This window comes from Schistocerca gregaria, chromosome 1 (assembly GCF_023897955.1).
Source record: "Schistocerca gregaria isolate iqSchGreg1 chromosome 1, iqSchGreg1.2, whole genome shotgun sequence".
NCBI classification, from domain to species: domain Eukaryota; kingdom Metazoa; phylum Arthropoda; class Insecta; order Orthoptera; family Acrididae; genus Schistocerca; species Schistocerca gregaria.
This window is the reverse complement of record NC_064920.1, coordinates 591602439-591619557: the sequence shown is the minus strand read 5'-3', so window position 1 is coordinate 591619557 and position 17119 is coordinate 591602439. Positions and strand designations below refer to the sequence as shown.

The following is a 17119-nucleotide window of genomic DNA, read 5'->3' as shown; positions in this document are numbered from 1 at the left end:
CCCCTGTTAGTCCTGTCTGGCATGGGTCCCACACACTTAAGCAATAGTCTAGGATGGGTTACATGAGTTATTTGTAAGCAATCTCTGTAGTAGATTTATTGCACTTCCCCAGCATCTTACCAATAATCCGAAGTCTGCCACATGTGATCATTCCATTTCATATCCCTACAAAGTGTTACACCCAGGTATATAAGTTGGTCAGTTCCAACAGTCATTCAATGATATTATAGTCACAGGTAATTAGGTTTCTTTGTTTTGTGAAATCAACAGTTTTACATTTCTGAACATTTAGAGCAAGTTGCCAATCTCTGCACCATGTTGTAATCTTACCAAGATCTGACTAAATATTTATGCAACTTCTGTCAGATAGTACTTCATTATAGATAACTGCATCAACTGCAAAAAGTCAGATTTTACTATTAATATTGTCTGCAAGGTCTTTAATGAACAACATGAATGACAAGTGTCCCAACACACTTCCCTGGGGCACAGCTGAAGTTACATTTACATCTGACACTGACTCTCCATCTAAGATAACATGTTGTGTCCTCCCTACCAAAAAGTCCTCAATCCAGTCACAAATTTCATTTGATACCCCATATGATCATACTTTTGACAACAAGCGTAGGTGCGGTAAGGAGTCAAACACTTTTTGGAAATCAAGAAACACTGCATCTACCTGATTTCCTTGATCTAAAGCTTTCAGTATGTCTTGTGAGAAAGGTGTAAGTTGGGTTTCACATGATTGATGTTTTCGAAAACCATGGTGGTTGGCATTGAGGAAGTTATTCTGTTCAAGAGACCTCATTATGTTTCAGCTCAAAATATGTTATAAGATTCTACAAGTCAGTGTCAAGGTTATTGGACAGTAGTTTTATGGATCATTTCTGCTAGTCTTCTTATAAACAGGTGAGACCTGTGCCTTTTTCCAAGAACTGGGCATGGATTTTTGTTCAAGAGATCTATTATAGATTATAGTGAGAAGAGGGGGCTAACTCAGCCACAAATTCAGTACAGAATATGACAGGGATTCCATTGGGGCCTGGAGCTTTGTTCAGTTTTAACAATTTCAGCTGTTTCTGAACACCACTGACACTAATACTTATTTCATTCATCTTTTCAGTTGTACAAGGATTAAATTGGGGCAGTTCTCCTAGATTTTCCTTTGTAAAGGAACATTTGAAAATGGAGTCAAGCATTTGAGTTTTTGCTTTGTTACCATCAATTTCAGTTTCTGTCTCATTTGCTAGTGACTGGACACTAACAGCCTTTACATGCGACCAAAATTTCTTTGGGTTTTGGGGAAGATCATTTGACAATATTATGCAATGGTAGTCATTGAAGGAATCATGCGTAGCTCTTTTAATAGTCAAATGTATTTCATTCAGCAGCTCTCTGTCTATAGCCCTACACTTTGTTTTACACCTGTTGTCAGCAATCTCTTTAGAAGTTTCTTTATAGTGATTGTATTCCATAGAGGTTGCCTTCCATTGTGAACTGTACTACTGGGTACATATCTATCCAGTGCATGCTCAACTATTCTTTAAACTTAAGCCAGAGAACCTCTACATGCTCCTGACCTGTGCTGAAAGTTTCAAGTTCCTCGTTGAGATAAGACATTACTGGTTTTTTTATCTAGTTTACTGAACATATATATCTTTCTGATTGTTTTAATTGTCCTTTTTACTTTGGTAATCATTGTTGCCACATCCATGTTGTAGTCACTGATACCAGCTTCAATGTGGACATCAAAGAAGTCAGGTCTATTTGTTGCCATTAGATCCAATATACACTCCCGGAAATTGAAATAAGAACACCGTGAATTCATTGTCCCAGGAAGGGGAAACTTTATTGACACATTCCTGGGGTCAGATACATCACATGATCACACTGACAGAATCACAGGCACATAGACACAGGCAACAGAGCATGCACAATGTCGGTACTAGTACAGTGTATATCCACCTTTCGCAGCAGTGCAGGCTGCTATTCTACCATGGAGACGATCGTAGAGATGCTGGATGTAGTCCTGTGGAACGGCTTGCCATGCCATTTCCACCTGGCACCTCAGTTGGACTAGCGTTCGTGCTGGACGTGCAGACCGCGTGAGACGACGCTTCATCCAGTCCCAAACATGCTCAATGGGGGACAGATCCGGAGATCTTGCTGGCCAGGGTAGTTGACTTACACCTTCTAGAGCACGTTGGGTGGCACGGGATACATGCGGACGTGCATTGTCCTGTTGGAACAGCAAGTTCTCTTGCCGGTCTAGGAATGGTAGAACGATGGGTTCGATGACGGTTTGGATGTACCGTGCACTATTCAGTGTCCCCTCGACGATCACCAGAGGTGTACGGCCAGTGTAGGAGATCGCTCCCCACACCATGATGCCGGGTGTTGGCCCTGTGTGCCTCAATCATATGCAGTCCTGATTGTGGCGCTCACCTGCACGGCGCCAAACACGCATACGACCATCATTGGCACCAAGGCAGAAGCGACTCTCATCGCTGAAGACGACACGTCTCCATTCGTCCCTCCATTCACGCCTGTCGCGACACCACTGGAGGCGGGCTGCACGATGTTGGGGCGTGAGCGGAAGACAGCCTAACGGTGTGCGGGACCATAGCCCAGCTTCATGGAGACGGTTGCGAATGGTCCTCGCCGATACTCCAGGAGCAACAGTGTCCCTAATTTGCTGGGAAGTGGTGGTGCGGTCCCCAACGGCACTGCGTAGGATCCTACGGTCTTGGCGTGCATCCGTGCGTCGCTGCGGTCCAGTCCCAGGTCGACGGGCACGTGCACCTTCCGCTGACCACTGGCGACAACATCGATGTACTGTGGAGACCTCACGCCCCACGTGTTGAGCAATTCGGCGGTACGTCCACCCGGCCTCCCGCATGCCCACTATACGCCCTCGCTCAAAGTCCGTCAACTGCACATACGGTTCACGTCCACGCTGTCGCGGCATGCTACCAGTGTTAAAGACTGCGATGGAGCTCCGTATGCCACGGCAAACTGGCTGACACTGACGGCGGCGGTGCACAAATGCTGCACAGCTAGCGCCATTCGACGGCCAACACCGCGGTTCCTGGTGTGTCCCCTGTGCCGTGCGTGTGATCATTGCTTGTACAGCCCTCTCGCAGTGCCCGGAGCAAGTATGGTGGGTCTGACACACCGGTGTCAATGTGTTCTTTTTTCCATTTCCAGGAGTGTATTTCCAACATGAGTGGGGTCCCTAACTATCTGTTCTAGATAGTTCTCAGAAGAGAAGGCATTTATGAAGTTTCAAAAGATATCTTATCACACCTACAACTAACAAAATTGTAATTTTCCCAATTAATTATTGCTGATTAAATCTCCACTGATGATTAAAATATGATTGGGAAACTTACATACAGGTGTACTGAGGTTTTCTCTGAAGTTTTGATTATATCAGGAGATGAGTCTGGTGAGCAATAGAAGGATCCAGCTATCATTTTATGTACACCCCTGATATTGAGTCTTGCCCTAATGATCTGATTTGATTTGATTTTTATTGTTGTAGAGACCTCAGAGATCATCTGAGGCATTACGAAAGTCAATATTACACAGTATAAATGTTACACAAATAATTACAAAAACTAGAAAAATGTTACACAATATAAATATTACACAAATAATTATAGTACCTTCACACACATATACAAAACAGAGAAACTTCTGGTACATATTGATATTGCATAGTAAATTTAGGCAATTAAAGACTTACTCAGATATAGAAGCATATACAAAGTGATCACATAAAGTGCAGTTATGCGATATTATTTGCCTCTCTTAAAAATTCATCTGTTTCATAAATGCTGAGATCAATAAGAAATTCTTTACTCTCTCCCTCTTTTTTTTTAATTGCAAGATCCCTGATATGTTGGGGTATGCCATTAAAACATTTTATGGACTTGTATAGGATGCACTTTTGTGTATGTTTATATTTACAATGGAAAGAAACTATGTCCTGCTTGTTTCTTGTGTTATAATTAGTTATAATTATGTCATACTGTTGATAACTGGAATAGTTTTCCTTAATATGCATTACACACTGTAGTATAGATATTGATGGTAGGGTCATAATATGTAATTTTTTAAAGCTTGGCCTACAGAGAGCTCTGCATGCCAAGTTACATATCAGTCTTATTGTCTTCTTTTGTAGTTTGAAGACATTAGCTGCCTTGCTTTGAGGTCCCCACAGTATTATGTCATAGGAAATGCGACTGTGTATTAAAGCAAAATTATCCATTTTAAGCACTGGCACATTTAGACAAAGACAAAGCTTCCTTAGAGCAAATATTCCTTTCCTGATGTTGCTTCCCACTCTTTCTATATGGCTGCCCCAGGATAATTTTGAATTAATTGAGATTCCAAGGAAATCAATAGCATTTGAACTCTGCTCAAATTCAATGTTATTATTAAATGATACATACAGGTCTTGTATTTTTTTCGGTTGGCACAAAGGGTATTAGCTTTACACCAATTTTCAACTTTGACAGTGCACTGGTTGGCTTCATATTTCACCTTCTGTGCTGTTTGTACAGCTATACAGACTGCAAGAGCATCTGAAAATAAGTAAATCCTAGTTGACGGTCCAACTGTGTTACTTGGTAAGTCATTGGGCCACGTACAGAACCCTGTGGGACACCCATGCCCACAGGTAAGTAATCTGATTCTGCACCATTAAAAACCACCTTCTGCAATCTATCACTTAGATAAGATTTTACCAGTTCCAGAGCACTTCGTGTAAAGTCATAGAATTGCAGTTTGTTCAATAAGATTTCATGAGACACAATGTCAAAAGCTTTTGATAAATCAAAGAGTTTATTCTGAACCACTAGCTTGCTTTCTAGTTGCTTCACACACTGTGTTAAAAGTAATAAGGCAGATTGAACAGTTCCTAACCCTGATCTGAAGCCAAATAGACTATCAATTGATTATTTAGTATAGTTTCTATCACTTTAGACAAGATAAGCACAACTGAAACAGCACTAAAATTATCACAACCTGAGAGGCTGCCTTTTTTGTGTATTGGAGTGACTTTAACAAACTTTAGTGCCTTTGGGAACTGAGCCTCCAATATACGTGTGTTTACTACATGTGTTACTAATTCTAGCAGTTGAACTGAGTCACACATTAATTAACTGAGTCACACTTTAACATGGCTGAACGTAAACCATAAACATCATTACTGAAACTGTTCTTCATTTTCTTCAGTATGTTAGTAACATCCTGTACCTTGACCAGTTTAAAGCTAAATGTACTTTCTGGCTTTGTGGTGTTTCTGACATGCAGCTTCAATTTCTTAACTCAGTGGATTTGAGTTTTTTGTCTACTGCAACAAATTCACCACATCCATTTCCCATTTGCCTATGCTTCAGATAAAACCTTCAATTTTCCGCAAAAATCTCATTGCTATCAATTTCAGGTTTCAACCAGCTTTCTGTACCTAGTATTATGTGAGCTTCACTGCTTTTCATGAGTACTTCAAACTCTGGCACTGTGTTGCAAATTCTTTGGCAGTTTACCACTAGGATTTTGATGCTCTCACCTGTGGGAGGCTTTTATTTTGATCTTACACTGATAATTCTGGGTTTCCTACAGCCTTTGTCATCTGGAATGGATGGAGAGTCTCCTAATCTAATAAAAAACCTTATGTGCTCCCCTTACATAGTCAACTAACTGAGTAGTGGCCTCTGATGTGTAGTGCACACCTGATCTATTTAAGGGGATCCTACTGTTCTCAACCCTATGGCGCAAGTTCAGGAAGTCACAGTATAGGTCGTCACAGAATTTTTAATGTCTCTGGTTCAGTCCTGCTACTTGACTGAGAACCAAAGGGCCATGATAAGTTCTGGGGACAATACTGAAAATTGTGAGCTTCATTGAAACTGCATGCACAAGGCTGGTCTTCTCAACCTTCTCTACCAAATGCTGTAATGACCCAAGAGTCACTTCAAAGCCCACATGAGAGGCATACTTTGTTACAACATCACCAAAATTTGCAGTTGGTTGCACCCCATTCCCTCAATGGTTGCTGGAATAGTCTGTTCAACATACTGAATGAGGCCCCCAGTAGTATACAGAGTGCACCCTGTGTCCTTCCCTGTCCCTGGCTGCCATTCTTCTAAGGGGTACCATCATTCACCATTTGTTTGAACTACTGGAGATTGATAAAGCCCTACCCTTTTGTGTTGGCCTTCCCATGACACCAGACAAAACAGGTTTCCCCAAAACAGGTGGAGTGAGTCCCACTGGCTCAGTTTCAGTGAAATAGAGCACCTAAATTTGTTGTTTAAGAGGGATGGTACAATACCCTGAGTCCTCCGTGGTCCCTGTCCACCCAGTACAGGACACCTAGATCTATAATTGGCATGCGACCAGCAGTAAAGTGGATGGATGATGACAGATCCTATACTCGCTGCAGAGGAGGCAGGATCCACAGGAGAGGATAGTACTTGAGGTACCTCTGGACCACTCAGATAACCGCACAGTTGAGTGTCCCACAAACCAAACCAACCTCTGGTACAGGTATCTCAGGTATCTGGTACAGGTATCACAGGTACATGACTCTTGGGAACTCTTTCAACACACCGATTCAGAGCAGCTGTCAATTATTTGATAGTGGTCAGAGTGATTTCCAACTGCTTACAAATGTCAACCAGCTCATCCCATGTTTAAGAACAACATTCACAGTGGGGCTGCATTTTGACTGGTGCAATGTATTACAAGGCAGTGAACAAAGGAATTTAAATTAAATCTGCTGATTATCTTTTCATCTGTTGAGCTAGAAAGTTGCTAATTTCGTATAAGAATTGAAGCAGACACACAAAACGAGGTTTCTATTAAGGCAACACAAAATATCTGCTTTCAATATTTGCTACTTCAGTACTTCTGGATTGTTCATTATCATATAAGGAACACCTTGAATGTGAAAGCCAAACAATTAAAACTGAGACCAACATGGTTAAGACACGTCTGGGACAATGCAGGGAGCATGAACAAGAATTTTTCTCCCAGGGACAATTGCTATGGTCTATTTGATCACAGAATATTATGCTCCCATGTGGTTCTAAAGCTCACACATTAAAAATATTCGATGCACAACTGAATGAAACCATGAGGATAATAACTGGTACCTTAAAATTTACTACAACACCATGGTTACCTGTGCTCAACAACATTGCACCACCTGAACTAAGACAAGTACAGGCAGCTTTGCAAGAGTGGAAGAAATTCCATGACCCTGACTGACTGCAAAATTCCTGATCCATGTGGGCACAAATGACTCATCACAAAGTCAGGGAAGTCCTTTTTTTTTTTAAAAAAAAAAAAGTGTGGATGGGCCAGTCCAGTGCAATTCCATGAAACATAGGTGTGACATTACAATTTCTGCATGTGTGGCTGTGGGGAATTTGGCCACACTATAGACCGCATAATGCAAGAGTGCCCAACAACGAAGTATGAAGGACCTTTGAGAGATGTGATCAAAGCAAAATTCTGAAATTACCTAGTTGATGCATTGTTCATAGAAATATAGTATGAAATTACACAACTTCTAGTAATGTATGTTGTATTCTTATGGTTTTATATTTGTATATTTTAATATCCTATGCAATGTTACTCTGTATTGCCTTTCACTAAATAAATAAATAGCTGCCTATCCACATGATCTGTTGGTAGTGGTTTCTGCCAACTCTAAAGTTGTTAAAGGAACATGCATGTGGTGCCCTTGATGAAATGCAACAATGGTATAGGAATAATATATTAACTGTTGCTACCAACAAGACTAACTATATAGTCTTGAAGAAGAAATTTCATTAAGCACAAACCTAATCATTCAGTTAGGAGAAGCTGCTATTACTGGGCAGGCAGTGTGGTTTTATCTTGATGTATAGTTAGATGAGAGGCATAATTTCTTTCATTTCATAAATTCAACAGCAGAGGGAGCTCATAAAGCAGTGGACAAATGAGTCGCTGGAGGGACAGTTGGACAGCATGTGATAACAGATTATCATTATACTCTACTCACTGCCATTCCTTCCTACATAGTGAAGAGTAATTCTATTACACTTGTTATAAAATTATCTTGGAGTATACAGTGGAGCATGCTACTGTGACTAACAGGAATTCTTGTAACCATCCCATTGTATTCATTACTAGTCATATTGACTTTATTGACAGGTATCAAGTGGCTCCATAGTGATAAAGAATTTGAGTTGGACAAATTCCAGAGTGTAAGTGACGATGAAATTGCATTTGACTGTACTTTGTATAAACCATATTAGGCCTGAAGTAGGTCATGGCAGTCCATGCAGAATGATTGTTTTAGTTTCTGAACTGTGGGAACTGACAGACATTCCAAGCTGTGATCTCACAATGTTGGGGCATCAAGGTAATTTGTTGTATATGCACATCTGAGAAGAATCAGTGATAGTAAATGTGAGAGCAAAAGCTGTGTGAATGATGTATTTATTTGTAATATGTATTTGATAGAGATTGCACCAGTTGACACTCTCTACAGTGTACATCACTGATTTCAAACAGCAGTCATTGTGTCATCACCATTGCACACCACACCACAATCACAGCCATAGATTATGCTGGCATTTGAAGTAACAGTGATGACTATCAAAAATGATCTTAGAAAGCATGCTTGAAGCAGCTTTCACTTCAGTATTATTCAGTCGATGCTTAAGCCTCTTGATGCTTGCAATGTTAGGTGAAAATAAACCATGGTATTATTGCCATGCAGGATGTTTATGATTATGGTGAAATGGATTGTGTTTGTACCTAATGTAAGAGATAGAACAGTCACTAATCCTACAGGTAAAGTCCCTGCTGGTGTATTAGTAGATATGATGTCTTTCCTGGACACTTTTATAACCAGTGAGGTGGTTAACAGGAATTTATTTCTCAGTTATATCCTTATAAGTTCAATTAATCAATCTCTTTATTCTTCCATTAACAATCTACATTGTATAGATGTAGTCAATTACAATATATGAGGGTTGGAACTTAAATAGTGGCAACTATTTATTCATAACTGATACAAAAGTGTTACATGTTTCCACCTGTTACTGTCCTTCAAAGTAGTTACCAGTGTTGTGTAGAACCCATTGTCAGCTATGTGGAAGGCGTAGTTTACCATTAGCAGAGCCTGTTCTATTGATGGTGCGAATGGACCGGTCTATTGCCTGTCGAATCTCTGGAACAGTTCTGAAGCAAATGCCATGAAGTGGTTCTTTCATCTTCAGACTCAAATCAAATTCACAAGGACTTAAGTTGTATTACTGTTCGTTTTTGGATCATCACCTGCGACAAGCTTTGTGAAAGAAGCGGCGACACTCTGCACAACCCATCCATCATTTTGCACAACAATGCGTGGGTGCATACATCACAAGCTGTGGTTGCTCTGTTCGGTCGATGGGACTGGGAAGTACTGTACCAGCCACCATACTCCCTGGATTTAAGTCCTTGTGACTTTGATTTGTTCCGAAGATGAAGGAACCACTTGGTGGTATTCGCTTCAGAACTGTTCCAGAGATTTGACAGGCAGTAGACTGTTCCATTTGCACCATAAACAGAACAGGCTCTAGTAATGGTATACTATGCCTTCCACATCACTGGCAATGGGTTCTACACAATGCTGGTGACTACTTTGAAGGACAGTTACAAGTGCAAAAATGTAACTTTTGTATCAGTTGTGACTAAATAGTTGCCACTATTTAAGTTCCAACCCTCATAATTTCTTATATTTAATTTGTTTAAAAAACTTGGATAATAAATACAAATATTTTATATATATATATATATATATATATATATATATATATATATATATATATATATATAATATTACTTTTCCATATTTAGATATTCTTCCATGTTATAAAAACTATATGGTTAGTAAACATTGTTTAAGTTCTACCTTGAATTTATGACATTCTTTAACTTTCTTTTTTGTAGCAGGCAATGTACTAAAAAGTATTTTGGGCTGATAGTTTACACTTTTTTGGTAGAGCACTCCTCTGTGAAAATAATCTCTCTGAAAATTCCTGGTGAGTTTTCAGAAAGCAGACATATTCATAGATCAATAAGCTAGGAAGAGTCATTATTTTAAATTCTCTCTACAGGGAACCCCTTTCATTAATCTAATAGCCCTTTTTTGAAGTTTGAACGCTTGTTTTGCCATACCTGTATTTCCCCAGAAGATCACACCATATCTAAGCAAACTGTTTGTATAAGCATAATGGGCACACAGCAATGATTCAGTGTTGCAAAAGTCCCAAAGCTTTCTTAGCACATAACAGCATTTACTTAGTTTTTTACTCCAAACTTCTAGATGCTTTTCTCATATCAAGTGCTCATCCACCCATATATGTAGGAATTTTGTGTATGGAGCTTGTGCAATAACATAGTTCCCTAACTCAGCTTTTACTCCTCTTCTATCTTTACTTTTAATTTGACTGAAATTCATCAATATCGTTTTAGCATTATTTATGACCAAAGCATTATTGCTAAACCATTTTCCTGTCTCATTTATTGCCCTAGAGACACTCTGCTGCAAATGACCTTCGGTGTATCGTTTTATGAAAATGCTAGTGTCATCAGCGAACATCACCATTTCTGCAACTGTCAGATGGCTTGGCAAATCTTTTATGTACACCAAGAACAACAGAGAGCCTAACATAGAGGGCCTAACATGGGATCCTAGCTAGTTTTTTTTAGGGCCTAACATGGAACCCTAGCTTTTTTTTCTTTGGGGGGATACTCTTTGCCTTCACGACGTATTTGCACTTTCTGTTGTCTATCAGAGAGATAAGACTTGAACCATTTGAAGGCAAGTCCCCGGATCCCATAAAATTCTAGTTTCATAAGCAATAATCCATGGCTGATTAGACCAGACACTTTAGATAAATCTAAGAATATCTCACAGCTTACAGCTTAATTCATTCTTGTCCAAGGCATTTAGGACCATTTTCAAGAATTGGAAGATTGCCGTTTCTGTGGGTCTGTTCTTTCAAAACTCTTTTTGAGTATTAGTCAGTATTTGATTTTTATTCAGGAAGTCAGCTAACCTTTCATACATTACTCTTTGAATTACTTTAGAAAAACCTGACAATACTGTTACTGGCCTATAAGTATTTGTGTCAGCTGTACTATCCTTTTTGTGAAGTGGCTTTATCATAGAGAGTTTTAGTTTTGATGGGAACACCCCTGTCCTGAAATAAGTATTATTAATATATTTTACTATTAATTATTAATAATATTTATTATTAATTTAATTAATATTATTAATGTTTATTATTAATATATTTTCCCACGTGAAATGTTTCCCTCTATTATATTATTAATGTCAGTTAGATGACTATCTATACTGGAAAAAGTATGTTTGGTTACCTTGTCAGGAATTCCATCAATATGAGAAGACATTTTATTTTTTAGTTTATTAATAGCATTTCTAATTTCACATTCTGTTACTGGGTACAGAAACATTGCCTTTTCACAAGTTGGTACTTTTATGTTTTTGTTGTTTGAATTGCACAGACTTTTAATTGGGTTTGGTGCTATGTTCACATAATGTTCATTGACTATATTGGCTATCTGTTGAGCATCTTCTGTTATTTTACCCTTAATTTTAATTTTGAAATTATGGGTCTTGATTGTACATTTTCCTATGCTATTGTTTATAACCTTCCAAATCGATTTTGATTTATTGCTTCCCTTGTTAATATATGAATCATTCCTTAGCCTTTTTGCCACCTGTAAAACTTTCCTATAGACCCTTCTATATTTCCTATATTATGGTTTTATTATTGTATTTATTTTGGCATGTTTGCTTAGGTTTCTAAGGGTGACTGCTCATTTTTTAATCCCTTGTGTTACCCATGCTTTTGTCTTCTCACTGACTTTCTTTGTAAGAAGAATGCCACATCTTAGCAATACTTATAATCAGTAAGAAAAGTGTCATACCTTTTGTCTACATCATCAGTTTATTCTATGTCCCACTGCACTCTTTTTAGCATACTATTAAAAACCCTTATGTTGTTTGCATTAATAAGTCTTCTTTGTACATATTTTTCAGTGACTGTGCATTTCTTATTGTTCTCATTCCTTACTATTATTTTGAAAGCCATATGGTCAGAAAAGCCCATATTGTTACTTCAATATTGTGCTCACAGCACAGAAACCTCCTTCAAATTTCAGTTTAAAATTACTTCGAACTCTCACTTTTTGTTGCTTAGTCCTTGTACATTCTGATACATCAAAGTCAAGACACCTAGATTTGGTGCACAGCTCACCTTAGTGTCCCTTTCAGGCTGCTTGGTACAAAAACATCCTTCAAGCTATCTAAATTGCTGATACAAGATAATTTATTTGCTATACTAAATATTTTTTGGGCCAGCAGTCTCTTTCCTAATACACCTAGCTCTTGACCATGTCTTGTGTGGAAAGTTCTCAAGCAGTTACATTTGTCAGAGGGTTGATGGTTACAACTGATACATTCCTTAATATCTAAAAGAATTACATTTTTAAACTGTTTGCAAATTGTTTCAAAATACTGGTTAGCTTTGGTTACACATGGTTCTCTGTTTACACATGATGATTCAATTAAATCATAACCATGAGGATTTTAAATAATATAACATTTGTGTTTGTTAACTTGCCCAGTATTGTCTTCAGAGCTGTTGTTGCTGCAGCTGTTTCATTATGGTATATATCATTGGAACACCTATGAGAACTGCAAAGTTACCCCATTGACAAATTACTGCAGTTTTCAGTGTTGGTGAGGGTCTGGTTGAATCTTGCTACAGGTTTCGCTATGCCTTCAGTCTTAATGGGTTTACATATTTTTTAGTTGTTAGGATGGATTCTGATGTGTGTTGTTTTTCTCTTGGTATTTCTTGACTCTGTGTTCCATCTTGTTCTTTATCTGTTGCATTTGATACATTGTTTATTGTACTCAATTTCAAAACAGGCACCATCAAATCTGGGATGCTGCAAGATTTTTTGCTGTGGTTTTTATTAGCTGATTTAAATACACCGGCACTTTTTGTGCCACAGTCCATGTTGTTCTGTTTCTTGTGGTTAGCTTCAGATGTGACTGTGTGAATTTCATTATCTTCAAGTTCATTGTAATCGAGTATGTTAGTTTGCTTTCATCTACTCCATACTATTTAATTTTGCTTCCTTTAAGTTTTCACTGTAGCTACTTATCCATACATATTTGTAATAGGTATGCAGTTGAATAAAGAAGTTATGAACGACATCTCCTGTCTTGGAGCTCAGAATTGTTTAGAAAATTAGCCACATTTTACATTACCAGATGATGGTCTCCTGTGCGTATAGCAAGATAAATAAAAAAAGTTTGTTTCCATGAAAATATCATCACAATAACACTGCTTTTGGATAACGATTTTATTTGTTTTAATTTAGCAAGGACAGTGATAGCCTTGTTGCTTAGAGCTCGAAAATTAACATCATTTTAACAATCTCATGTGAAAATCCTTATTGTTGCATTATGCAATAAATATTCTTTTTTTTAGTATTGGCTGTAAGTGTGCTGAACATCCCTCTCCCCCTACCTCCACATACACATCTTAACAAAATGGGATTCCATTAACCCACTTCAGATGAAGAAGAATCTGCAAAAAAGAAAACGACAGTGTTTCCACTCGTCTTACTTCAACACATTTCCCAAAAGAATTTTGACTAGGCTTGCATGAAATTTAAAATAATTATGTTAGGCCTTTCTATTGACAATGTAAAAAAAAAAAATCCTTGGGAGAGGGAAATCATCAAAATTTCAATACTTCTAGTGTGTCCCTACTTCAGCCCATCATTTTGCAGAAGAAACAAAACCCACAAAACTATTACATTTAGATATGTAAAATAAGGGAAAGGCAACCCCACACCTATATTGGGCTAGTGGACAGTTGTGTGGAGCATACAATCACATAACAGAAAACAGTATTCACCAACAGAGGGCAGCAAGTGTTTGTTTTGAAGGCAGTTACTGTAGAGGAGAAGAAAGTACAGATATATTAAAGAATAAAAAATGGACAATGAGTTGTAGATAAGTAAAGAAAGACAGTAACAGAGATATAATGATATGGGAAGGAAGAGAGCCAAATCAACAACTTATAACAATAATGGAAATTCCTGGGTGAAATAATACATAAGATACGGGAGTGGACTGGTGTGTGGAGTATAGAAAAGCATAAGAAAAAACAATGTTCATGTAATGGAATATTTGGTACTTCATAGTAGTAAAACTCAGCTGAACTACACAATACCAATCTTAAAGACCAAGGTCAATCACTCCAGAGTCAATAAATATTTCTCTCTACACAATGGGCACTAATAAAGTATATAAAAATGAACTTATCTGCGGTCATTTGCTTTCTAATTTGAAAATAGGATCAGACACCATGTTTCATGAAGAAAATGTGCTTGCCCTTTAACTGATGTATGAGATACAGCTTATATAGGCACAGTGCATCATGTATTAGTACAATTGTCATGATGTTTGTTACTTGTAGTGCATCTGTTGTGTGTAGTTTACAAGTAGCCATGTAATTTATTAATTAGTTCTGTAATGCAATCTTCCACTACATGTTCCTGTGCTCCATAGGTTAGTGGTTGCCTTTCTCTTATTTTATGTGTTGTTGCATCCAGGGATTTCCATTATAGTTTTACTTGCAAATACAGGAGCTCAAGTATCACATGCTTTTTTTAATACTGTCATTCATAATAACGTGGATAAAGGTATACTATATTATTTCTCATATGCTTTCAAATTATGGATGGACTTGAAGCTATAAGCTACAGAAGGAATGAAAGAATTGCAAGTTTTGTCACACAAAAAAAAATTATTTAAGATTTAAAGACTTTTTGCCTTAGATGATATAACATTAACATTCTTTGATTAAATTCACTATTTATGAATTATGGTGCAACAGGTTTATACATTTGTGTGACACATTTTTTATTTATATTTCCCATCTAGGATTATTTAGGTGCTGTAATAGTTTTCATTGCAATAGTTGCTGCCCTAATATCAGTATGGCTATATCCAAATTATATCACACCAGCACTTGTGGGATTAGCAGTAAATTACACATTGCTGGTTCCTATATATTTAAACTGGGTAGTAAAATTTCTTGCTGACATGGAGATGTACATGTGTGCAGTGGAAAGAGTCCACAAGTGTGCAGTGATTCCAACAGAAGACTATCGTTATAGAGGTGAGATCACTGACCATTTCCTTCATTAAATGAAGGGGACTTCATTAACCTGATTCATGATTTTTATTATTTTATAACAACAGGAATCAAAGTACCAAAAAACTGGCCTATGGAAGGTGATATTGTGTTTGAAGATGTATCCTTGAGATATGATTCTGGTTCTCAGTCAGTTATTCATAACTTAAATCTCCATATACCAGCTGGACAAAAAGTAAGTAAAAGCCCTGTTGTCAAATATGTTGCAAATAAGATTAATTTTCATTCAGTTCCCACACCCCTTTTGGTGATTTTTTGAAATTGTTAATAAGATCCATTTTGGTTGGTTTCCAAGCTTAAGAAATTTGCTTTGTCTTGACAGGCTGCCATATTTACATCTGATCTTGCTACATTTAAAAAGAATTTGTTGAAAGAATTTGACATCTGATCAGGATTTATTGCAATATCATTTTAAAGTCTAATTTTCAAAATCAATTGACTTTTGACTCTGCCTCCTAATTATGACTGAACAACTGACTACATTGCTTTTATCTTATTCTGTGTATGAGGATAAATATATTATTTGGTATTTTTTAGCTGCCACTACAATTCCTCTGGATACAGATTTATAGCATTTGATGTACATCACAAAATTAGAATTTCATGTGATTTTAATTCACTGTGTAGCTCTCTTTCTGGCTCTAGGAATTTTTAGTTCTAGGTGTAATCCACTTAAGTTTACCTTGCTACAGTAGGAAGAAATATCAGTACACTCCGAGGAACATAATGTGCAGTGGAAACAGAAGCATTAAAAATTGGCCTCACAGTAAATGAAAACAAAGCAGAATGTATGATAATGTCACAAGAACCCCTAAAGATATAAACATCAATGGGAAATGCTTCAAAGGAATGGTCTCTTTTAACTACTTGGCAGCCCTATTAACAAATGATAACAGTATTGGAAAGGCTGTAAGGCAAAAAATACAAGAAGGAAACCAAGCTTACTTTGCAAATATGCAACTTCTCAGTAATAACTTTGTTACAAAAAAAAACAAAACTACTAATATATAACTCCTTAATCTACCCAGTTATCACATCTGGGTCAGAGGTATGGATAGTGGCAGAACAAGACAAAAATGCTTTAAGAACCTTTGGGCGGCAAATATTACACAAAATCTGTGGTCCAATAAGGAAGGAATAATGCTGAGAATACACTATAATGCCAAATTACAAGTATTAATATAAGGTAGGCACATAGTAACATTTGTGAAATCACAGTGAATACAATGGCTACAACACGTGGAGAGAATAGCAGAGGTTAGAATTCTAAAGAAAACGATGGAAGGTGTGATCCATTCAGCTAGGCAAAAAGGAAGACCTAGAAGAAGATGGACTGATGATGTAATAGTGGAGGAAAATCATTGAAGAAGCCAAAGCTCACCAAGGGCTGTTGTGCAACCGAAGAAGAAGAAGAACTTGCTCCAACTTGAAACATTTATTTTATTGGGAATAAATCGATATTACTTTTGCAAAATTCCTTTTTATATATCCTCCTGGATGAATTAATTTAGCTGGGTTTGGTGAACATTGTTGAATGATCTAAAATATGTAGTTCTAAGCAGTACTTATTTGTATTTTCAAGTTGGCAGTTTGTATTGTCCTAGTGCCATTGTAAAAGTTTAACTGGAAACCAGATTTCTGATATGAGTCATGAAATTTTGTGGAATCACTGCTCACAACTAACATATTTAATTTGAAGTCAGCTGCAATCACAACTTTTTGCTTGTTTTCTTTTTGAAGGTTTTCTAGAATGCATTGGAATTTAGCTAGAAACACTTTTGTTAGAGCACATCCAGGAATTATATAAA

The 17119-nt window shown here is 37.4% G+C and overlaps 1 protein-coding gene across 2 annotated transcripts in view; it reads left to right on the top strand.

Annotated features, from left to right (window-relative positions):
- The window catches only part of LOC126357744 (ATP-binding cassette sub-family C member Sur), a 546341-nt gene that overhangs the window by 492158 nt on the left and 37064 nt on the right, over window positions 1–17119 (top strand). For both annotated transcript variants that reach the window (XM_050007483.1, XM_050007484.1), the window contains 2 exons: window positions 15038–15275; window positions 15359–15486. In XM_050007483.1, the coding sequence (XP_049863440.1) occupies window positions 15038–15275; window positions 15359–15486 (366 nt within the window). The remainder of the gene's footprint in view (window positions 1–15037; window positions 15276–15358; window positions 15487–17119) is intronic.